The sequence below is a fragment of the Quercus lobata genome, chromosome 9 (assembly GCF_001633185.2).
Source record: "Quercus lobata isolate SW786 chromosome 9, ValleyOak3.0 Primary Assembly, whole genome shotgun sequence".
In the NCBI taxonomy this organism is placed as follows: Eukaryota; Viridiplantae; Streptophyta; class Magnoliopsida; order Fagales; family Fagaceae; genus Quercus; species Quercus lobata.
In genome coordinates this window covers 34,580,493-34,605,986 of record NC_044912.1, presented here as the reverse complement: position 1 = coordinate 34,605,986, position 25,494 = coordinate 34,580,493, and the positions used below count along the sequence as shown (strand labels likewise).

Genomic DNA, 25,494 nt, shown 5'->3' with positions numbered 1-25,494 from the left:
GTCACTTGCTTCTTGTGAGTGTGGGCTCTTTGGGAGTATTTGGTTTGGGTTTCGTTAGAGTGTTTTGGTACCACTTTTTGCAAACTCCTTTTGTTGGTGAAACTTTCTTCTCAACCCTACCCATGCATGCATTTAGGCTAAGGCTGAACCACGTAAATTTTTATATTCTCGTATGACTGTTTCTTTTCTTTCTGTTTCTATTTTGTATAAACTCATTGTTATTTGGTTATACACAAAACAAATAGATATTTATGCCTCCGCTATTCTCAACAAATTGATATTAAAGCTTCCGCTTTTGCAACATATATAACAGGACTATCTTAAGTACATGGCAGGCTATTTCAGAATTAAGCCAATATCTATATGGGAGACGATAATTAAGAGTACATAATAACTTGCAGTACAAGATTATTTTGATTTATATATAGGTGCTTCTGCAGCTGTGCCTATGAATATAAATGTTGTGACAAGCCATTTTCAAGGGTATTGGTGGATCTGAAAAGGCTCCGGTTGAAATTTGGTCAAAAACAAACTTGTTTGCAGCCTCTGTATAGTGAATCCCATCCCAATTTACCCTAACTGAGGGGCGTTCACATGAACCAACAAATATCTGGCTTCCATTGACTGTGATTGTTCCTCCACAACCAACACTACTGCTATAATTGTACATGCCACCATATCCACAACAAGCAACGAGAGGAAGCTCAAATCCTAGTTAAGAATAATTCATTTTAAATAAATGTTTGAAAAAAAAAAAGATGAAAAATGCTAATAAGCGTCTTAGTATTTCTTTGAAAATATTCAATAGTTGAAGGATGAGCAATTTAAATTTTGGATGTTGCCGTTGAAAACATCAAGATGTCTCTATCCCTAATTACTAATAATTTTTTGTTATATAATTTTCAATGTAAAAAACTATGGGGCTTACCATATTCCTTTGGTTTAGTAAATAGAGAGTACTTGACAGAGTAGACGTCCACATATGTGATTGCAGCTAACGGAAGATCTTTCCTGAGTCGAACTATGGCCTCCTTCAAATTGTGGTTGAAATATTGAGCTACATCATTATAAGACTTTGCGCAACCATAGCTGTCCCTTTGAACTGATGGAAAATTGGCCAAAATATAGGGAAGGCAGCCAATTGGTCCCGTGTTATGGATCCAAAATGATCTGGCTCCCAAATTATATATATTCTACATCATAACATCACTTGATTAGCATTAAAAGAAGACTTTAGTTAATGAATACCCTAAAGGCATACGCTAAAGTGTAATTAATGCTCTATTAAATTATATTTTAAAAAAAATAAGTCAAATTATGCACATATATTAAAAAAACACACACACAATCACAATGAATTTATTCCTGCAATTTTTATATATTTTTCCAGGAAAAAAAATTTAGTTACCTGTTTTTGTTGTCTTTTTGTTGTTGTTGTTTGTTTGTTTTTTTATTTTTTTCTTTTTTCGAATTAGTTTAACAAGTGATCATGTTTCTTCTTAAAGTAGTACGCCAAGGCCAAGCCAGCCTTTTTTCAATGACTAATCACAGTATAAATTTACCTTAACATTAATGGAGAACTTGTTTACTATATCAGGGATAGAAGCATTGATTTCCTCTATGGTCATGTTACCAAAGAACCCCTCACCAAGATCATTCTGGCCGATATCGAATGTGTATAATGCTTTTGAAAAATAATCCCCCTTGGGCATTAAAGTTGCAAATATTCCTCCTACAAGAAATTTAAAGGATTTAAAGCCTAAACCCTAAATTTAAAGACCCAATGTAAAGCAAAAATGCATTTGATAATAGAGATGGTTATAAGCTCCTCAATTCTCAACAAATATATGAGGTATTTTACGAGCACAACAAAATATCACATCTTCACAACAAGCTTACATGTCAACTTATTATAAGTCATAATAAAATCAAATTCTACCCACTACAACTCAAAACAATGGTATTGTAAAAATACTGTGAGATTTTGTTATATTTATAAACTTTTTAAATACATAATATGATGTTTACGCATTTTAGAATTTTACCCTAAATACATTTTCTTAAATGTTGTACCTTAATTTCCTACCATGTGCCAAGGGTATTGTAACTTAACTGACATCTCTTGCATTTCTTGGTGTTTTTAATGAAAATATCTAAAGTTCGAATTTCTCATTCTCATCCTCTATTGTAACCTACCATGTGATTATATCAATTGATGTAGCAAATCTTTCCATAAAGACTACTAGATTCAAATATGTGGTTTATTTATTAATAAATTCACATGTTTAAATATTAGATATCTCTGTTGAAAACATAAATAGGTGTCAATTGATTTACAAGGCCTTTGACAAAAGCAATAGTAATCTTAGAACGCCTAAGGCACTACAAATCTGTAACTATCGTTTTATGATAAAAGACAATTAAATAAATGATTACTATCTTTTTCTAATTAAATACAACCATATAATTGAATTTAATTAAAAATTTTAATATATATAACATCTAAGAAACTATAAAGAAAAAATTAATCAAAATCAATCATTGAATTTAATTAGAAAATACAGTACATAACACCTAAGAAAGTGTAACTCAAGTTTGTTGTTACTAAATTTACCTTTTTTCCTAATCATTTGTGATCTGGATTTGAACTGCACAAATTGTTGTGAGTATTGTATATCGAGGTAGAAGGGACTAAATCCACCAGCAGGTATAATATTGGTTGGTAGTCTGATTGTGGATGCAAACGTGGCAAAATTTGCACCGTGTGAGAAATTGGTCCCCAAGGAATCAAGGTAGGCACTCAGATAAGGGAGACCAAGACTCTTTGCTGCAACCATACAATGTGAGTGATCAAACAGTTGATAATTAGTCATAGCGCTTATAATGGGAATTAAATTAATTTCAACAACGCTGTGGAAATAACAAATTTTACATTTAAAAAAAAAAAAATTAACGTCACAATTATATCCAACTTTCAAATTATGACGTTGAAGCAACATATTATGATACTAAAAAGAAAAAAATTAACGGATGTCCTAAGAGTATTAGTTAATAAAATATTATTAGAAATTTTTTATTAGGGGTGTCAAATTGGTGGGTATGGGTGGATTTGGGATGGGCATAATTGAGTTGGGTAGTGGGTACATAAAACTCATTTACCCATCTATTGGCAATTTAACTAATTACTTCTAACTCAAACCCAACTCAACCCAATTATTATGGGTAAACCCTAACCCATCCAATTACCCAATAATCAAAATTATCAAAATGCCACTAAAACTTGAAAATGTCCAAAGTATTCATAAAATCCTTTAAATTTACCAAATACCCCCTAAACCTAAAAAAAAACAAAAACAAAAACAAACAAACAAAAAAAACAAAAACAAAAACAAAAAACAAAAACAAAAAACAAAAACAAAAACAAAAACAAAAAACAAAAACCAACTATGCTAAAAATGACCAAAATACCCCCCAATACCTAAAAAAATGACTAAAATAACCTCAAACCTATAAAATGACAAAAATACACCTAAACCTTTAAAATGACCCAAATAAACCCAAAACCTCTAAAATGGCCACAAATAACCTGAAACCTCTAAAATTACCAAAAATAACCTGAAACCTCTAAAACGACCAAAATGGCTCTAAACCTATAAAACAACCAAAATACCCCTCAAAATATCTAAAATGACCAAAATACCACTAATCATATAAGATGAACAAAATACACTTGAAACCTCTAAAATTACCAAAATAGGGGTTTGGGGTATTTTGGATGTTTCAAGGGTATTTTCAACAAATTAAAGGTTTTAAGAGTATTTCAGTCATTTTGTAGGTTTCAAGGAAATGTCACTAATTTTTTAGGTTTTAGGGGTGTTTTGTTAATTTTTAGATTTTAGGGCTATTTCGGTAATTTTCTAGGTTTTGGAGGTCTTTTAGTCATTTTTTTAGGTTTTGGGGATATTTCGGTCATTCTTTAGGTTTTAGGGGTATTTTGGTCATTTTTTAGTTTTAGGGGGGATTTTGGTCATTTTTTAGGTTTAGGGTATATTTTTATCATCTTACAAGTTTAAGGGGCATTTTTGTCATTTTATAGGTTTCGGGGTATTTTGGGCAAGGATATTTTGGTCATATTTAGGTTTCGGGGATATTTTGGTCATTTTTTAGGTTTCTAGGGTGTTTCGGGTAATAATTAGGTTTTAGGAGTATTTCGGCCATTTTTAGGTTTAGGGAGTATTTTGGTCATTTTTAGGTTTCAAGGGTATTTTGGTCATTTTTAGGTTTCAGGATTATTTTGGTCATTTTCTAGGTTTACAGGAGTATTTTGGTCAATTTTTAGGTTTGGGGGTATTTTGGTCCCCTTTTTATGTTTTATGGGTATTTTGGTCATTTTTTTGGTTTAGGGGGGTATTTTGGTCATTTGGAGGTTTAGGGGAATTTTGGTCATTTTTACGTTTTGGGGATATTTTAGTCATTTTTTAGGTTTGGGGAGTATTTTGGTCCCCTTTTTATTTTTTATGGGTATTTTGGTCATTTTTTGGTTTGGGGGGTATTTTGGTCAATTTTTCGATTTCGGTGGTATTTTGGTCATTTTGAGATTTAGGGGGTATTTAGGCCCATTTTTATGTTTCGGGGGTATTTTGGTCATTTTTTAGGTTTAGGGGTATTTTGGTCTTTTCTAGTTTTAGGAGTATTTTGGTCATTTTTAGGTTTAGGGGGTATTTTGGTCTTTTTTAGATTTAGAGGGGTATTTTAAAGTTGGATGATTTGTAAAAATGATACTTAGATCATAATTGGGTCTAGTTGGTTACCCAGTTAAAAGCCAATAAATGTTAATGTTAATTGAGTTTAATTGAGTTAATACCCATTTAACCCAATTAATAATTGGGTGGATTTAGATCTCATTTAAGTGGGTGGGTTTGAGTGGGCGGGTTTGAGTGGGCAAATAGGTTTAGGCTGATTTTGACGTGCCACCCCTATTTTTTATAAGAAAAGAAAAATGCAACTGATTTATTTTATAGTCTTCTATATTTCAAATAAAAGTAGCATTAAAATTTTTCTAAAATAACATATTAATAAATGCCTTAACAACATCTATTAACAGGAACCATATATAACCCATGATTCTACCTTGGTGCTTTGGTTGTTCTATCATTTTAATGTGGATAATGTTGTAAACTCTAAAGCATAAAGCAATTCAGGAAAATATCTGAAAATAAAATGTTATTTTATTCTAAATAAACAGTTGGCTTATATAAGCCTTACAAAGAGATAAATCTGGAAACAAACAACCCACGTTAAACAACCCACTTGGTAAATGGCTAATAACGTGGTAAATGGCTAAGGAAATGGTCAAACTCTACCTACGTGTCCTAAATAACAGGATTTATTAACTGAATGAACTTTTGACTACTTCAAACAACCTTAACAATTCCTCCCCTAAACTGATTGCAATAATGCTTTCAGTTTACTCGTGGTACCACACACACACCCATTGACTCACGTAGCTTCAAGAACATATCCAGCTTAAGTGGCTTTGTCATAATGTTTGCAACTTGTTCTTGTGTGACACAATGCTTCAGCTCAACAACTCCATCTCTTGTCAAATCACGCAAGAAATGAAACCTTACATCAATGTGTTTGCTGCGTCCATGCATGACTGGATTCTTGGATAGCTAAATGGTAGAACTGTTGTCACATAACATAGTGGTACACTTGCCTTGAGAATGACCAAGCTTCTCCAATACTCTCCTCATCCACACCCCTTGACAAGCACAAGAGGCAGCTGCCACAAACTCTGCTTCAGTAGTGGACAAAGCAACTATAGGCTGTTTTTTAGAGGACCAGAACCCAACTCCTTCATTGAGTAGAAACACATAACCAAAAGTGTTTTTCTTGTCATCTACATCTCCTGCATAATCACTATCTGTATATGCCATCAACTCTCCATTACCCTCCTTTCTATAAAAGACTCCCAAATCCACAGTACCTTTCAAGTATCTTAACACCCTTTTTGCAGCTTGCAAATGTAACTCAATTGGACTTGCCATGAATCTGCTAATGAGAGACACCACATACATCAAGTCTGGCCTTGTTGCAGTTAGATACATAAGACTTCCGACCAATTGTTTGTACATGGTAGCATTCACCTTGGATCCTTCTTCATCCTTCATTAGTCTAATGCCAGGAACAATGGGATTCTTCACACTATTACTCTTCTCCATCCTAAACCTCTCCAAAACATCTTTTGCATACTTTCTTTGACTAATATAAATGCCTTCAGGATTTTGTAAAACCTCCACACCGAGAAAATATTTCATCTTTCCTAAATCAGTCATATCAAATTCAAGTTTCATAGAATTCTTGAATTTAACAAACATACTCTCATCATTACCAGTAAAAATTAGATCATCAACATATAAGCTAACAATCAAAATTTTACCTCCATCTCCCCTTTTTATGAATAAGGTGTGTTCATAGTTGCACCTCTCAAATCCTTCTTTGACAAAATATGCTTCAATCCGGCTGTACCATGCACGAGGGGCTTGTTTAAGGCCATACAATGCCTTCTTCAATTTGTACACCTTATACTCTTCACCTTTCTTCTCATTACCCTGTGGTTGCTCAACAAACACTGCTTCATTTAGCTATCCATGCAAGAAAGTGCTTTTGACGTCAAGCTGATACACACTCCAACTATTTCGAGCTGCTAAAGCAATTACCATTCGAACCATATCCCACCTGACCACAAGCGCAAACACCTCAGTATAATCTATGCCATGCTGCTGTGCATACCCTTTCGCCACCAACCGAGCCTTACACTTGTCAACCTCGCCATTTTCGTTGAGTTTAGTTTTGAAAATCCACTTTACTCCAATCTTCTTCATTCCCTTAGGCAAATCTGTTAGCTCCCAAGTCCCATTTCTTTCAATTGCTTCTATCTCCAAGTCCATTGCCGCTCTCCACTTGGAATTCTGAATAGATTCTTCAAAGGTAGTCAGATCTGAAGTTGAGGTAAACAGAACCAGATTGTTGTGCTCTTGTGCTTCTAAAAATTCTCCCCCACTCACATAATCTTCCATCCAGAACAGTACTCTTCTGTTCCTCCCTTCTAGTGAGCTTTCTTCAGAACTTGGAGAATTCTCTCCAGGTGACTCACTTGAAGATAAGCTAACCTCTCCTCCTTCTTCTTCTGGTGCCACCTCCTCTTCAGATTCTTCTTCACTTTGATCATGTTCACTTCCTTCTTCATTGCTATCTTCCCACTCGAGGATATCAAGTCTTGCTTTTTCATTACTTCTTCCCCAATCCCAGCACTCATCTTCTTCAAAAACCACATCTCTGCTTACAACTATCTTCTTGGACGCTGGATCATAAAGTCTATATGCTTTAGACTCTTCACTCATCCCTAGCAGCACACACTGAAAACTCTTATCATCCAGCTTCTTTCTCTTACTATCTGACACATGAACATGGCCAATGCATCCAAAAACTCGAAAATAATCAACATTGGGTTTGACACCACTCCAAGCCTCTTCAGGAGTCATATCTTTCACTGCCAATGTAGAACTTCTATTGAGCACATGTGCTGTCCAATTTACTACTTCTGGACAGAAATTCTTTGGAACTTGTTTTTCTGATAACATACTTCTAACCATGTTCATGATTGTCCTGTTCTTGCGCTCAACTACTCCATTTTGTTGAGGAGTGTAAGCTGTAGTGAGCTGCCTGCTAATATCATTAGCTTTGCAAAAGACATTGAACTCGTGAGAGATGAACTCTCCACCCCTATCTGTGCGCAGACAACGAATAAAAACTCCTGTCTCTTTCTCAACAAGTTTTTTATAATTCTTGAAGATAGTAAAAGCTTCAGATTTTTCAGCAAGAAAATATATCCACACCTTACGACTGTAATCATCAATAAAGCTTATGAAATACCTCTTCTTACTATTGGAAACAGGTTTGATGGGTCCGCAGATGTCAGCATGTACCAACTACAGTCTTTGTGATGCTCTCCATAAACTCCTCTTTGGAATTGCATCTCTGTGTTGCTTTCCCACCATGCAATCAGTGCATATTTTGGATGGTGCCTTCAACTGTGGTAACCCTCTCACCATTTGCTTAAATTGCAATGTTCTCAGACCCTTGAAACTTAGATGCCCATATCTGCAGTGCCAAAGGTGAGTCTTGTCTTCAAGAATTGTTTGGAAGCAAGTGGGAGCTTTTGGCAGAATTCTTGCAAGCAATATGAACATCCTGTTTGCAGACACTGCTGTTTGCATAATAAGCCCTTTCTTGGGATGATAGACTCTACATACTCCATGTTGTATCAAAATAGCTACACCTCTTTCTTGCAATTGTCCAACACTTAATAAGTTATTTTTCAACTCAGGTATATAGAAAACATCAGTGATTACCTAAGTAACTCCAGCAATTTGCAACCTAATGTTACCCTTTCCCAACACAGCCATCTTGGAATTATTCCCGAGCTTCACAGAGTGCCGGAATTCCTCATCAAGATCTGAGAACCACTCCTTATTTGCACACATATGATTGCTACACCCTGAGTCAAGGAACCAGACATCTTCTCTCCTTGATTGATTAAGCTCCACATATGACATTAGCAACATTTCTTCTTTCTCCTCAAGCTCAGCATAATTCACTTCCTTCTCCCATTTAGGACACTCATATTGAAAGTGTCCTAATTGATGACACTTATAACACTCAACTATAGCTTTATTGAATGCTTGTCTGCCTCTTCCTCTGCCTCTTCCTCGAAAAGCTCAACGAGCTCGACCACCTCCTCTTCCACCAATTCTACCATCGTAGGCCACCTTTAATGCGTGCTCATCTCCTCCATGCCCGTTCATCCTCTGCTCATGTACCAATGAGCTGCTCTGCAACTCATCAATGGTTAAGGTGTCTAAGTTATTAGACTCTTCAACCAAACACACAACATAGTCGAACCTTGAGGTCATTGATCTCAAGATCTTTTCAATGATCACCACTTGCTGCATGTTTTCACCATGAATCTTCATCTTGTTTGCTATGATGAGTGTTCGAGCGAAGTACACATCAACACTTTCACCCTCTTTCATCTGTAGAACCTCAAACTCCTTTCAAAGAGCTTGGAGCTGTGCTCTTTTGACTCTTGTGGAACCCTGGTACTTCTGCTTCATAGAATCCCAGATGTGCTTGGCAGTGTCTCTGTTGAGGATCGTCTCCATAATGGTTCAATCAATAGCTTGGAACAGTTAATTTTTAACCTTCAAGTCTTTCAGCTTCTGGTATGCAATTGATTTCTGTTGTGCTTTAGTAAGCTCCACTCCTTCTGCTGCAACAGGGATTCCATTCTCCACCAAACTCCAATACTCCTTTGAACGAAGAAAATTTTCCATAAGCATGGACCAATGATCGTAATGGCCATCAAACTTAGGAATTGCAAGTTGAACGAAATTATTTTCAGCTGCCATACTTCAATGCTCTCTCTTCTCACTCTTTCTCTTCTTAAGAAACTGCTGTTTCTTTTCTCTCACAATCAGGCCCCGTGATGGTGCTTTGATACCACTTTGTTGTAAACTCTAAAGCATAAAACAATTCAGGAAAATATCTTAAAATAAAATGTTATTTTATTCTAAATAAACTGTTGGCATATATAAGCCTTACAAAGAGATAAATCCAGAAACAAATAACCCACGTTAAACAACCCACTTGGTAAATGGCTAATAACGTGGTAAATGGCTAAGGAAATGGTCAAACTCTACCTGCATGTCCTAAATAATAGGATTTATTAATTGAATGAACTTTTGACTACTTCAAACAACCCCAACAGTTAAAGCGGGACAATCAATGAGAAAATGAGTGTCTATGGATATTCATGGGCCTACTGCCTACTTAGTAGTGCAAACTCTATCTATATACTATGTTTTTTATTTGACCAATTTTCTTTTTATTTGGGCAATATTTCACAGAACAAAACGCAATACTTTCTATCATTAACAGTCTAACACTGACATTGATAACTAAACGACCTCACTTACTCAACTTTTGCATATAAAGAAAGGGCAAGGTTTTTATGCAACAGTAACCATGAGAATCTAATTCCAAAATTCTTAGTTTATAAGACTAAAATCTACTAAAAAGAAACGAGGTACATACCCATGAAATCGATCATGAGCCGGCCATCGGAGGCCCTTCCAGCAGGTTTGTGAAAATAGGTCTCCCCATAAGGTGGTGGTATTATTATAAGGGAAGCAGACAATCCACCGGTGTCAGAATTTGAGTCACCAAAGTTAAAAATTGCTGGAAAGTTGCACCTTTTCAAACCAAATACAGGATTCACTGTGGAAGCAAACAACAAAAGCATACAAAAGAAAGGGAGAGAAATTGTGAACTTGAGAATGGTAGGAGACTTCATATTGGATAAAGAAAGAGAGACGCAAATAATATTGAAACCAAGAACGAAAGTTTGATGTTTATATATATTGCAAGGGAAAGTGCACTACCCTATCCTATATGGCTACATCTATTCCTGGTTGTCGAAGGCCTAGACTTCGCGTTCATCTTTTTTTCTTTTTTCTTTTTCTTTTTTTTTTTTTTGATAGGAACTTCGCGTTCATCTTTGAATTCTGGTGATGATGAATATTATGTAACTTAGACTAGTTTAAAATTCTAGAAAGTCTATCCAATAGGTCCATATCTGTCGGTTCGTGTTTGGGGTTCCAACGTACAAAAACTTAAGAGACGAAACCATTGACTACATGTATCATACAGATTAATCTCTACGAATTTGGTGCACGGTTAACATCACCATTAAAAATCATGTCAATTTGCAATCAATCTCTACGAATTTGGTGCACGGTTAACATCACCATTAAAAATCATGTCAATTTGCAATCAATTTTTTTGTAAAGAAATCTTTAATAGAAAATTGTGGTCTTGTATAAAATTGACTCAACCAGTAAAAATTGATGTCCTTAAAAAAAACAAGGATTTTGACTCAAAGCAGGAGAGGAGAGAAGGATAGTAAAAATAAGAATATTATTTAGTATTTGGTGCTTTTTCACCGTAATTTTTTAAAGGTTCATATTTATAGGTCTAATTAAATATCATATCAAGTACAAAATATCCCCTGCAAGCAATTAGGTTCTTAATTAATTGTCTTCCAAAGTATGATTTGCTTTACATAGGTTATGCATGTGGCCGAAATGAGCTGCTCAACCTGTCACATGCATAGTATAATAAATGCACATTATATTATATGTTAGGTTATAGATTGACATCAATTAATTAATTAAATTATCCAAGTTAATTAATTAGGTTAAATTATAGGTAAATTATCCAAGATTTCTCACGTGATTTCAACTGCGAGGCTAAAACCAAAGCTGATGTTCCTCTAATTTTCACATCCCACGTGCACACATGTACAGGCAAACACCAATAATACTGATGCCCCAGCAAACTCAAATCAATCATTCAACCCCCGGAAAATATCACACCACTTTCTTAATTTAGCTGTAGAGAAGTTTTTACACAAAATTTTCTCAACCAAAACCCCTTTCAGTTCAAACAACAATTTTCTTATAAAACAGTTTTGGAAACTGTTATGTACAAGTAACAACATAGATAAGAAAGGCAAAACACCAACCAAAATACAGAAGGAAGACACCTTTAGATGAATTCTTGCCTTTTTGGTGTTGCAGATGTTTCCTTGATGGGAAAAAGACATATAAAACAAGCTTGGTCGAGTACATCACGTGTAAATTTGAGTGGCAGATTCCTCAGAAGATGAGGGCTGTAAAGCTCGGATTTTAACATTATATTTTCTACAACTTGAGACTTCATTGCCTGAGGAAGAATCTGATACATCTGATACAAGTCGCTGGGATGATGTAAGATCATTGTAAGCAATTCCAATATCGTTACCACACTTGCGGCAAAGAAGTTTGGTTCTCCGACGGAACAAGCCCCAAGAGTTCTTAGAAAAGTAGGGTATGCACTGGATTTCATCAACCTGAGTAAATCTGCTCTCATCAATGTTAAAGAAAGAAATGATCCCTCTCTTTATAGATTTTCCATATTTAGAACCAATGGTTGAGGTGTTCCGATTGCAAGAGCTTAGGTTTAGCTCATACCCACAAGAACCACAGCTGCACAAAAGTGACTGTATTGTCATTGCCATGTAAAAAGAAGCATCTTTACATTTATTTTGCATATACAACCAATAAAACAAAGACAAAAGACACCAAAAACCACGGGAAAATCAACAGCGGCCTTTTTATCATAAATTAAGTGTTATTAAAAATAAGGTGATCAAAAACTCAAAAACTGATCAAACCTGCAGAATTTCATAGAGACAATAGATAAACGTACCATAACCCCAGGAAAAGTGATATTTATTTGTAAGATAGGTCAATTGTATTACTAGAAATCTCCCTAAAATGTTTATTCTATTTGTCTTTTTTCTTTTTTCAAGTAGTAGTGACAAAAGTGAGTGATTAAGTTGATATAACATGATGCTGTCCAACATGATGAATCAATTATGTTAACTCTCAATTCTCACACACCCAAGATCCTAACAAGTGGTGTAGGCCTCAAGATTTTGATCCTAATGAAACTTCTAGGAGAATAAGGTGGAGCTGTCACGACCCCCAAGAGTACAAAAAAGTATGATGGAATTTAACCCAAGGTGAAGATTTATTAAAAATTGCCTCAAACTCCTATTTAAATTCATTACTAAAAAGAGTTTTCTTTGAGTAAAAGAAAATATTTTCCTTGTGAAAAAAGTAGCTTGGTTTTCCTTAAAATTTGGCTCAAACTCCTATTTCAGTGACTTCAACATAAGTTGGTCTTCTTCTTTATAAGGTTAGTGTTATAGTTCTTATGAGGTTTAAAGATGCATGCATTAGCATCAGATGTTTGTGTTTGGAAGCTGAAAGTCAAAAGATGCCTATGGATAAGATTTTTTCTTTTTAGATACATTTTAAGTGTGAAGGAGAAATTTGAACTCGAGACATCTCCGTTGGAAACGCCAAGAAATCCTATTTGGCCTAAATACAAATGGTGAGTAGGTTGTGAGTTAAGAATTTGTTGATTCATGTTGGTGAGGGTTAATGTTTGAGCTTGTGAAGCTCTATGAGTACAATTTCTGAGGATTGATCAAGGGTTTTAATTTTTAATTCATATCGTTGATAATGCATTTCGGTATAAATTTTTAATTTTATTATTTATGTGGTGTATTTCTGTTACATCAATTGAGAACACCTAATTTCAATAAAAACGAATAAAACGCATTCAAATGCAATAACCAAATATATTTCTTAGCCCTTTCCCTCTCAATTTTGTGTGTGTGTTTGTTTCTCTCAATATATATATATATATATATATATATATTTCTTAGCATCCTACTACCATAGTAATGGTAGAAAATCACAGCAGTGTCTATGATCAAATTCAGCCCAATTTTACAAAAGATAGATGTCACCTCACCTCACCTGATGAAAAGTCAGTTTCAACAACAGAGGTTTTTCCATTTTGTTAAATAGTAACCAATCAAACAAGTTTGTAATCTACACAAAATAGGCTCAATTTATATATCCTCCTAACTAGAAGGCCATGTAAGACAAATTATCAGTAACTGATTAGAAAGCCAAAATCCTACTCATCAAAATTAAGATTTATCTAAAACTTTCTAATTAAAGAAGAAAAGTATATCCAAGTGAGTGGTCAATACTCAAATCTATCTGTAACTGTAATCCCCTAACTACTTTTTTTCCCATTCCAAAGATTAAAAAAAAAATTTACTTCATTATTTGCTAAAATTCTATATTCAAATTTCTAAAACATTTATCGCAAACCCAAATGGGAAAAAGATAATACGCGATTCCAAACATACCCACATAATCAAATTTTCAAAATTTCCAATTATTATAGAAATCAGAGGCAATTCTCAGTGTGTGAGAGAGAGAGGTGGGACCTACCTGTAGGCAACATCTTGATCTCTACGAGAGGAAGAACGAGAAGAAAAGGAGTTTTGGTGATGGCCGTTGAGATATCCATCACTGACAGTCAAAGACATGGATTTGTCCATTTCAGATAAGTGAGAGAAACCAACGGCTCTGATCGTGGCTGTGACGGTGACGGTGACGGAGATAGCTAGATATGAGGGATGACCCACTTTGGTAAGGTACGTTTTTTTAGTCACAGAGAGAGATAAACGCTTCTTAACCGTTAGATTGTGTGACTTTAACACCCCAAACCCGCAAGAAAAACGAAAAAGTTCCGAGAGAGAAAGAGAGAGAGAGAAGCAGAAGAAAGTGAAGAAGGAGGAGAGTAGTGGAATCAAATGAAAAAGGTGAGAGCTTAGAGTAGATGTGTGATTGGGTTGGCCCCTTTTTGTGTCTCCTTTTTTGTCATTTTTATCTGACGTGCTCTACACTCTAAATAGACTTTAGACTTTAGAAGACCCAACTTGAGATAAAACTTAATTAAAATAGATTAGGTTTTTTTTAATTAAGCTTGCAATGACAAATAACAATTTACCTGTGCATGTTTACCTCAAAAAACAATTTCTAAAATACATTGAAATTCAATGCACCAAATCTCATCAAATCCCCCTCTCACCTGTGCATGTTTGTTTCTTAAAACCAAACATTATTATCATTTCCAAAAAACAATTAAATTCAATATAATTAACTAATTATGTATTCGAATTTAATTTAGAACCTAATATATTTTAGCCTTTATAGGTACCTAAGTTTTGACATAAATTTTTAACTATGTATATTTTCAAGTAAAAAATATTGCAATGACTATTATTATAATTAAAAAAAAAAAAAGATGATTATATATTTAATTATGTAGGGTTGAGCGATGACTAGTACTTGCACCTTTTGTGGTGCTCAATATTCGGAGTTTGAAGTTACTTTCTTCCTTCTCTTCTATATATTTAGCTTAAAGTGTGTGTTCTAAAATTCTTCTCTAAAATAGAAGTTTGACTTTTTTGTAACTTCTTCTAAGTATCCGATTTTTTAATGACATCTCCTGATGTTGTTATACCAACTATCAACATTTTTTCACATGGTTATTCTAATGTTTTTTAGTTAAATTTAAATTATATAAGGACTTTTCTATAAAACATCCTATGTTTATACCATTTGTTAAAATCTTTTTTTTTTTTTAGAATAAGCCTAAATTTACCTTGATTGTATATTTTCTCTCATTGTTTTATTTTCTTCTAAATATGGAATTTGTAAATTATGTTAATTATTAATAGATATTTCATCATTATTCTATCTGTACATGGACTACTTAGTCAATTGTGGTAATTATTAACGTATTCCAAGGATAAAACTATGAGGGTTTTTTTTTTCCTTTTACTTTCCCATAAAATTTAAATTCCAAAATTTGTATTGATCATTATCCCATTTGTATTAAAGCAAAGAAACTTTGTGTATCATGTTAGTAAAGTCTTGCATTATGTATGGATGGAAGGAAGGGGAAGTGTTTGAGGGGATTTTCCCAAATTGAGAGAACGAGGGAGATCCATTTATAATAAAAATATTTAAATTGTCAATTTTGTCGTTATTAAGTCAATTTATAACTATTTCTTTAAAAATAGTAAAATCCTAACAAAAGAAAATGATATATATATGTGTGTGTGTATATATATGTATATATATTCCCATTCTCCCCAGTTAATTTTTAAAGCATTCAAACAAAATGAAGAGATAATCATTTAATTTGTAATCGCTAAAATAAAATAATCTATATCTATAATTAAATAATATTGCATTTTGAGTTTTTTTTTTTTTTTTTTATTGTCTTGTAATAATAAGAGGCATTTCATTCCTTTTATGAACACAATTTCTATCCAATACTTTTTTTTTTTTTTGAGAACCTTCTATCCAATACATCAATACACTAGATACTAATAGAGACTTAACTCCTTTTTTTATTATTATTAATTAGTTAAAGGCCCGTGCATTGCATGGTTTTATCATAAACTTGTATACTATATATTTTATCAAATAAAAAATAACAAAACAAATGATTATTATACTAACAAAATGAATAAATTGTATTAAAAAGGAAGATTAAAAAAACAAAATGATATAAGCAATTAAAAAACTATAATGAATAATATCATACATATTATACAATACGAAAACATAGAAAAAATTTCATTTGTAATGCAAGAGTGACTGCAGTTATTTCATAATTAACGTTTCAAACATGAAGAACTTTCAAATTGTCCACAATCTTAGCCAATTACTATGACAAATCATAATCTTAGTCAATTTCTTATATTTTTTCAACAATCAAACTAACATTTTAATAATAAAAAATTAAATACAAAAAAAAAAAAAGTATGCAACCCGTAACAATTTTGTAATAGAAAATTTAATGACTGATAAAAAATCAAATTGTTATGAACAATTTATCATCAAATTTATATGAAGACATGCTTAATAATAAACAAAAAAGAAGATTGTTCTCTAAGTCAAAATTGAGAGGACTTAGCATATTTAATTATTGATTCTCAAACAATAACCATATAAATAGGATGCAACATAATGAAATTAAATTAAACAATAAACAAAAAATACACAAAACCTATTCAATTTGAAGGGAAAAAAATTAGAGTAAACAAATACATACTTGCAAGGTTGCAGGTAGAAGAATAGAAAAAAAGAACTATATTGTAGGTATTCATTATGAATTATTTGAAATATATATATACACTTCACATTGAAGAAATTGATATGAAAAAAGTAAAAGTCTAATGTTAGTTTAATAGAATTTTATAAAAGACATTTTCTAAGTGTACTACGTTTCTATTAGGTTGTTGTTTTCTTTTTAAGTGTAGTATTATATGTTTTTTTTTATTTGCTATTTTCCTTTTATGTGTAGTAATATAATTATAGGAGAAGAAGATTAAAAAAAATTATATCTTCTTATTTTTTAAATCTAAAATGTGTACTACGTTGCTGTTTTTTTTTTTTTTTTTAATAAAACACTAAATGGCAAATCTACAATTATTTAGTATTTAGATTCAACATAATTATTATGAATTTATTGGTACGTTTTTTTAGTATGCTTATTCTCAATTTAAGAGTTTTATCAATTTAAAAATTATAGGAGAAGAAAATAAGAAAAAAAATTATATCTATTTTAAAAAAATTATAAATCTAAAACAAGTGGTATGTTGCTTTTTTTTTAATTAAGATTTTTTTTTTTATAAAGGTTAGATGAAGAATTTAGATTATAATCAAATTAATATTTTTATCAATTTATAAATTATAGGGGAAGAAAAATTATATCTACATTTTTCATAAAATCTAAAAAAAAAATTATAATTTAATGAAGTCACTTAACGTAATCATGACTGTAGGGACACGATTTTTAACGACCCAAGAATGACATTGGGTTCGTGTTTGATGGGCCCGAACAATATAATTTGTAGAGAGTGAGCTTGAAAGGCTTGCCCTTGATCGTCGGGTAACGGTCTGGCCTGATTTTGTGGGAGCTCATGTGAAGGTAGGTTTGGCTTGAATAGCTAAGCCTTACATCGATGTAGCTTGAAGGGTTTGACTCCTCGGAATTAATCCGAGGAGCATCACATTCTCCCCATTCTTCTTTTTTGCAGGGTCTTTTTCTGTCCCCCCCCCCCATCTCCCCTGGCTCTCTTTCCCTTTTATACCAGTGTTTACTTCCCGTCATTCGTCTACGTGTCAGTTTTTCCTTTTTTTTTGGGTAATGACTAGTCCTATCAATCCATACATTAGAGTGGTTGGGGGTGGTTGGGAAAAGTTAAATAGCAAGGTCTGCAGTATGGGCTTGTCAGACGCAGGGCTCCACATTACGGTGTTGGCAGCTTTCTTCCTTGTACTGCTCCTGTACTGAGTTTGCCCTTTTCTTCAGGCGCTTTGTGAGGTGTTGAACGGGAGATCGTCCTCGGCCACATCCTTGGGCCTTCAAGGAGCTTTCATTGCGCGTCCTTGACAGTAGAGCTCCTCGGTCTGGGTTTTGGGCTCTTAATACAAAGTGGGCTGGGACCTCAGATTTCGAGCCCCACAATAACTTCTAAATCTAATTTTTATTATATGGTATATGATATTATATCTGTCATCTTTTTATTTTCTTGATTTTACTTATTTATAAAAGGTTAGAAAATTTTGCTGGATTGTTAAGTCGGTCATCTAAAAGTACACTTGAATTTGATACGCGTTTTAATAAAAAATATTCCATTATTTATTGACAGAAAAGCAAAGTGAAATGAATTATTGAAGTGTTAATGGTGTCGCCTTTACATTACAGGTGTCCTTCTCAAGTAGAGCTGTAATGGCTATTTATTAACGTTAAAATTGGCAGTGGGGACGATGATGGACATTTTCGTGATCCACAAGGCCCATACATAAAGACTTTAGGAAAGCGTGTTGCATGTATCGCTGTCTTAACCAGCCACGTCATACTCATACGTGGGATCTGCAATGTTCTCTTTTTTTTTCTTTTTTTCTTTTTTTGATGAGATGCAATGTTCTCTTAATTTAAATTGCTTTAGTTTATGTTTTATACAGTATCAAACATTTTAAAAAGAAATTTCACCGAATCAAGACACCCGAAACCTAAAATATCTTTCACTCAATCATATACATGCACAGAAAAATTATTTGAGTACACCTAACAGACTGTAATTGATTGTCTATTCTTTTATATAAATTTTTTCTTTACCGTTTAGTCTACCCTGTGGACAGTTATAGTCAAAGTTGTAATAATTTTTTAGAGAAATACACAACAAATAATCTTAGGTAGCAAGTTATTACTTGATGTTATGGGCAAAAAAATTCTTTTAGTGATGGTTTCAGATTAGAACAAATAACAACTTACCGCTTATAAATTATATTGTCGTGAAAACATCAATATTTTACATGGTTCTAAAAATATTGAAATTAATAATAAAATAATCGTAATTAGACAGACAAGTTGAGTTCTGCACTGACCAGCACAAACTAATTAGTGCAACTGCAATGCATGGTCAGCGTAAGCTTTGGACTATTAAATAATGATGTTTCCTCACTTAAGAGCTCGGGTTGGCAGGTGGTGGAGGTTTAATTAGAGACTTGAATTCCTCTTGGGGTGGATACATATAGGGGTACTCTCAGTCTCAAGCAATCGGTATTTAAACCAGAGTAGTTGCCAAGTACATTGGAGTTGTTAGTCGGAAAAGATTCGAGGATTGGAAGTCTTGAGGTTGAGATAGATGCAAAAGAAATATTATTAATTCTTGTTTTAGGGTGTGTTTGGATACCGCTTATATTGTTAAAACTGAAAAATTATTGTTGTAAGTACGGTAGATAAAGATAAAAGTTAGTTGAAATAATACAGTAGAGCCATGAATAGTGTCAAAAAGTGTAATGAGGCCCATGAATAATAGCAAAAATAAGCTGAATGATAAAATAATTTTGATTTTTAATCTCCACCCAAACGCACACTTAGTGTAATAGTGTTTATGCTCTTACCAAACCTTCACTTACCTAAGGGTATTGATGCCGAAGATTGCATTTGGACACTTGAATTTAAATTTTAATATTCTTTATATGGATACCTTTTGTAAGTAGGAGGATTTGGAATTATAAAATTATAAATTGATTGAAGTATGGTTTAGGATTTCTAAAACTCTATGAGTTAGATGATATTTCAAATTCAAAGATTTCAAGGTCATCAAAGAAAAAAATTCAAAGATTTTAAGATTTAAAATATTTGGTAAATTTGACCAAATGCATATCTTAGATCTTTTTAAACTATCCAAACAAGTTATTTAGATTTTAATAACCAAAATCCAAATTTACATGTCCAAATCATGTTATTCAAATGCACATAAGTTTGATCAATTTATGAGATTAAATTTAATATTAAAAAAAAACAACAATTTACCAACTCATTAATTTAAAACTAAAATATGTATTAAATTTTCTGAGAAACATGTATTGTCCTTTTATAAAATAAATTTTTTTTTTTTTTAAAAAAAAAAATCAAGCTTGCTTTATATATCATTATTTTCTTTAAGTAAGTGAATTTGTCATTTATTAGAATTGCTATCTAGTGAGATGCTGTTAGAATTTTTTTTTTTTAACAATTTTTTTATGGAGTTCAATTTTGAACAAAGAATAATAATATTTATTATACAATTATTTAATTTATAAATAATTAAATATTAGGTGATATCCATACAAAATATAAATATAATTATGGTTAATATATTTTCAATAGTGAGAAGAATTTTTTGAATTTGTCATTTTTTAATATATTTTCACTTACCACCACATGCATAGGACTATTCTATTATATAATCTTGTATTCTTTGCAATACTTTTTTCTATTACCAAGCAATCATTTTAGGTGCATAGATGCTGCCATATTGACTAACGACCGTTAGAACATTATGGTTAATATATTTTCAATAGTGAGAAGAATTATTTAAATGGAACAGTCCAACATAAGCTTTCACAGAGACGCTTTATTGGCTCTACTCGTGGAACGGCATGGACTCTTATTGCTTGGATTCAATTAAGAACTAAATTAACAATTATTCTCTATGCATGTCACAATAGCATAGTAAAAAATGTTACATCCACAACATTTTCACAACACTTTCACAATAAATCGTAGGTGATAAGTTATTAATAATTCTAATTTGAATCCACAACTTAAATTACGTTTTTGCCCATTCGTAACAACCAATAACAATTTGCGACTTAAAATTTGTTGTGAATATAGCATTTCTCATGATGTAAATGTATCGCTAATTCTCTATATTTCAAAACCACTAGAGTGACCCTTAATCCCTAATTTAAGAATCAAATCTTTTTTGTTACAGTTGCAAGTCAAGAATCAAGGGATTGCCTCCTTCCTTAATACCCACCAAATGGCACCATTTGGATGCCTTTGGCAAGAGGGAGGGATCACTGCCCTTTTAAGCCCAAAGGATGGGTCATCAGCAAATTTACTATAATCTCCCAAAGCTCCAACGACCCCCAAGCAAGGTAAATATTTAGGATAAAAAAGAGAAGAGAATTTAGCTTCATAGATGAAATTTCCTGTTTCCAGAGTCAATACAATAGCGATAGAGTTACTTGTTGTAAACTGTAATCGCTTCAAAGGGGCACTGGAAAAGCTACACATAAAGGCTTTATAGTACCATTGAGAATTTTCTTGCTTCAAGGGAAGCTCATACTATACGTTTCTCCAATGTTATAAATTTGTTACTTTTGACCATAGATAAATTATTTCCTTCTTGCGTCAATGATAAAATTGCGCATGTCAATCATATTTCGCAGCAGAGAAAGTAGTTCTCAAACATTTTCGGTCACATGACTGAAGCATGAAAGTATAAACTTTGCGTCAATGATAAAAATTGCATATCCACTTTAGGGACTAAATTGGATCATTTGAACATCAATGACTAAATAGTTCATAGTGTCAACTTTAGGAACCAATAGTCTATTTTGATCGTAAAAAAGGCTTTGTTCATAAAGTCACGTGAAATTGTTTTCAGAGTTATTTTACATGGACAGAGTCCTCAAACGTTTTCTAGCTCAATGCATATTATTATCACCTGTACCTGTTGACATGATCTAGATAGTTGGCTTGTTGTCATTAGTCAATGTCAGGATCCTAGAATGTCAAAGGTTATATCATATGTGCAGTCTGCCAAGTGATGAAATGCAAATGGCATCAATAAAGTTCTATCCAAGTGTGACATGGTGCAACATTTTTTTTCTTCTTCTAAAAATAGACTTATATTGCACCAGAGGAGAGATTAACAAGCATCAAATACAAGCGCTCTGCCAAGAGATAAAAGGGAAATCAAATGGTCTGGCTTTGACACACCAGAGAAAAGAACCTCCCTACCAGAAGATTCTTTTTGGAACAAATGTAAACCCAATTCTAACAGCCATAGTGTCTTTCATTTCTGGTAAACGAAGCAGAATTGTCATATAAACCATCCAATGATTGCAAGAGTGAGAGAGTATTATTTCTTACATTGAATGAACTACAACAAAGTTCCTTACAATCATAACTAGCCTTACTCATTTTCCTCATCTGTCACAAATTTACCGGTCCCAGGATTCAATGCAGCGAAGAAGAAGAAGATAACATTGAACAACACAAGGGGCTCAATTTCATTGATGGGAATCCCAGTCTCAATGTTCAATTGTGCTAAAGCTCCCTTCCCGGTAATAATTTCTCCAATTAAAGAGAAAGCAATACCCAACTGAGCCAATCTTCCTACAAAGAGCTCGTTCGCCTTTGTAAATCCAAATAGAGGACCTAGCATTCCAAAACATTGGCAAAGATTAATACTAGAATATATATTATACCACTTACATGTGCATATAATATGTATCAATTGCAAGGTCAAGAGTCTTGTGGCTTAGTGACATTGCTCAGTTCTTCCATAAAGAAGAACCTAACTTGAAATCCCCCCACTCCCAGTTATTGTTTAAAAAAAAAAGTTATCAACTATAACTGAATAATCAAGAAAGAGACCCAAGATTAATTAAATATTCAAGCTGCTTGTTTCCTTGGTAAAAGTAAACATTCTAGAATGGTGAATTACCTCCTTCTTTAAGACCCAATGCTGATCTGAAGCCTTTGCCAGGAGGAATCACTGCCTTTTCAAGTCCAGTGGGTGACTCATCAACAAATTTACCACGGTCCCCCAAAGCACCTATGGCTCCAAGCAGAGTGAAAAGAATGAAGAAAAGAAGAAGAGGCTCAGCTTCATATATGGGAATTCCAGTTTCCAGATTCAATTGTGATAGAATTCCTTTGCCTGTGATTCCTTCACCCAACAAGGATGCCTGCACAAAAAGGCTTATTATAACATTAATAACTAGTTTTGACCTTTATTAGTAAGAGATTAGAAACCTTCATACTTCATGAAGTGATCATTCTACATGACTATCCATCATTCTAAATTTGTAGTTGTGATGATAGACAGTATTGGATGTCAATATAATGGGTCGTCCAAAAAATAAAATCTGAACAAATATGCAAAGCAAAAATATTTAAACCAAAATAAGAGAGTTAGTTCTATCTCTCCTTTCAGATATCTTTCTACATACTGCCAAGCTACAATGATTTTGGTGACCACATGAGCAGAGCATTGTGTTTCCATCACTGTAAACATGTAATTCTGCTGATGGACATTTCCTTCTTAATTCTAGCATTGTAAGTTGTAACTTTCTAACACCAATCCTATTCTCTCCATTTTCAGATGTCACACCAATAGTACTGAAAGACGGTGAGGATGCAATGATGGACAAAATTGTATAAATTGTAGCATGTTTTATTCAACATTTGGTTTCATCGAGACTCTATGTTAAGCACGTTGTCGTGTGATATCAGTGCCCTGCTATGGGACACGAGTTGCTAGCCAATGAAAACCTTAAGCTTAATGTGACGTCTCTTTGCTTCTGTTAAACAAATATATAAGCCAATGAAAGCTTAAGCTTCCACATCGATCTTGCTGCTTATTTTAGACACCTCCAACATCTTATTTTCCTTGGTAAAATAATAAAAACTGAAAATAATAAAAAAAATAATAAAAAAAGTTATCGTTCACGTTGAAAGTATTGTTCATTTGTCTGTTTGCTGCACGGTTCATGGTATAAACAGTGGAAGAAGCGCTGGTCAGTAAAAAAAAACAAAAAACACAAATGTAAGAGATTTCATCAGTATCCAAACGCCTTCTTGATGAACAAAGCTAAAATGGGAATTCTCATTGACACCACCACTAATAAATACTACTTTTATAAAAATATAAATAAAAATTAATGTACGTTGAAGATTTTTGTACTTATATATCAATGATACTAGAATTTTGCAAGTTCTTTTTAAGAGTAACAAATTAACAAGTTGATGCATCTTAAACAAGTAGAACTTAACTAGCAGCCTATTTGCAAGAAAATTATAGAAAAAGAGAAAGAGATGTACTCACAGCGAAGCCAATCATGGCAACTCGGCCCACAAAGAGCTCATTCTGCTTAGTAAAACCAATGCCTCCGGAGGTGCCAAAGAGACCATCTTCAACCTTTTCCTTTGGCTTAGGCTCAACCTGGTGAACAAAAGCAAAAAATCAGAACAAGTCTTGTATGGGAAATTTATGCTTCCCACTCTTTTCTTCTTTGAATCAAATAAAGGACTTTAAAAGGAAATGAAAACCTTCTTGGGAGTGGCTTTGGTTTTAGATTTGAACAGAGCAAAAGTTGTAAATACTTGGGAAGAAGAAGTATTGGTAGGAAGACTAGGGAGCAATAGACGAGAGAATGGCTTGGGTCTTAGTTTCTGAACTTGGAAATTGAGTAAAGAGTCTCTCTTCAAATCCACCACATTGCTAGTAGAAACACTCGCCATGAGCAACATCGTTTGTGCCATGACTTCTGTTTGATACTTTTCTGATAGTGTAGGATGAAAATACTTCTACTCTGCCTTCTAATGCGATTGTTTTTTTAAGGAGGGAGATGTGTGTGTGTGTGTGTGTGTGTGTGTGTGTCTTAGAAAGTACAATGAGAGATGTGGATATGGTGTGAGGGTTAATGAAGGGCAACTAGAGTGCCCACGTCTATGCATATAGTGCTTCGTAATTTTGAAGATGAGCAACTAGAGTGCCCGGAGTGCCCACGTCCATGTATATAGTGCCTTGTAATTTTGAAGATAATGTTTTGTGCTGAAGCTGAAGGCTATTTTAGAAATTGAACTTTTTTGAAGAACAAAATTCTCACACAACTTAACTTGGGAATAAAAAAAAGGAAAGTTAACTTGCTAATTCAGTCATATATAATCTTTTATTGCAAATTTCATGCGCAAAATAAAATAGCTCTCTTTTTCCTCTCATACTTTTTTTTGAGAAATTTTTCCTCTCATATTAGTGTGGTCATGTTAACGTGCACTAGAGCATGGTTATAAATGAACCAAGGTATTTATCAAAAAAAGTTCAAGATTGACTTTTGTAAAAATCTTGTTTATGCTCGATTATTTAGTGAATGAGTCAAGCTCAAGCATAAGTTTAGGTTTAAATATTAAAAGGTCAAGCTCAATTATAATAATGTGCTTATAAATAGGCTAATGAGAATAAAGCTCAATTAAAGTATTATTATACTATATGTTTTTATATATATATATATATATATATATATAATACTTAGATGATTAAATATTAGATTGTGTAAGTTTTAAGTTCATGAAATGTCAAATTCTTATTTTTAACAAATTTTTAACTTGTAACTCAATTGATTGGCACTTCCTAGTGTTTCAAATGAAGAAATCTACAGTTCAAATCCTCAATTCCCAACTATCAAATTCTACCCAATACAAGGTTGAATCTAATTTTTATAATTCCATCACTAAAATCATTCTATCTAATAATTAGAATATATTTGTAGAGGAATAAAATTTTAATTGTAATTTTTACTATATATAAGGGGAAAA

At 33.1% G+C, this 25,494-nt stretch overlaps 3 protein-coding genes across 4 annotated transcripts; all 3 read right to left on the bottom strand.

Moving 5' to 3' along the window:
- Nucleotides 1-261: 261 nt before the first annotated feature.
- Nucleotides 262-10,498, bottom strand: LOC115962323 (esterase-like). Of its 2 annotated transcripts, none has more exons than XM_031081234.1 (5): nt 10,159-10,498; nt 2,615-2,827; nt 1,563-1,732; nt 929-1,193; nt 262-711 (listed from the first exon to the last, which is right to left on the bottom strand). In XM_031081234.1, exons 1-5 carry the CDS (start codon nt 10,415-10,417, stop codon nt 419-421), a joined length of 1,200 nt encoding a protein of 399 aa, XP_030937094.1. In that variant the 5' UTR covers nt 10,418-10,498; the 3' UTR covers nt 262-418. The 2 variants fall into 2 exon arrangements, with proteins under 2 accessions (XP_030937094.1, XP_030937095.1); XM_031081235.1 differs by having other exon boundaries at nt 477-656.
- A 942-nt stretch (nt 10,499-11,440) lies between these two features.
- On the bottom strand, nt 11,441-14,402 carry LOC115959134 (uncharacterized protein At4g08330, chloroplastic). The gene is made up of 2 exons (XM_031077438.1): nt 13,980-14,402; nt 11,441-12,149 (listed from the first exon to the last, which is right to left on the bottom strand). Exons 1-2 carry the CDS (start codon nt 14,087-14,089, stop codon nt 11,753-11,755), a joined length of 507 nt encoding a protein of 168 aa, XP_030933298.1. The 5' UTR covers nt 14,090-14,402; the 3' UTR covers nt 11,441-11,752.
- A 7,535-nt stretch (nt 14,403-21,937) lies between these two features.
- Nucleotides 21,938-24,700, bottom strand: LOC115959834 (photosystem II 22 kDa protein, chloroplastic). Its single transcript, XM_031078437.1, has 4 exons — nt 24,229-24,700; nt 24,005-24,121; nt 22,622-22,865; nt 21,938-22,332 (listed from the first exon to the last, which is right to left on the bottom strand). Exons 1-4 carry the CDS (start codon nt 24,439-24,441, stop codon nt 22,088-22,090), a joined length of 819 nt encoding a protein of 272 aa, XP_030934297.1. The 5' UTR covers nt 24,442-24,700; the 3' UTR covers nt 21,938-22,087.
- Nucleotides 24,701-25,494: the final 794 nt, after the last annotated feature.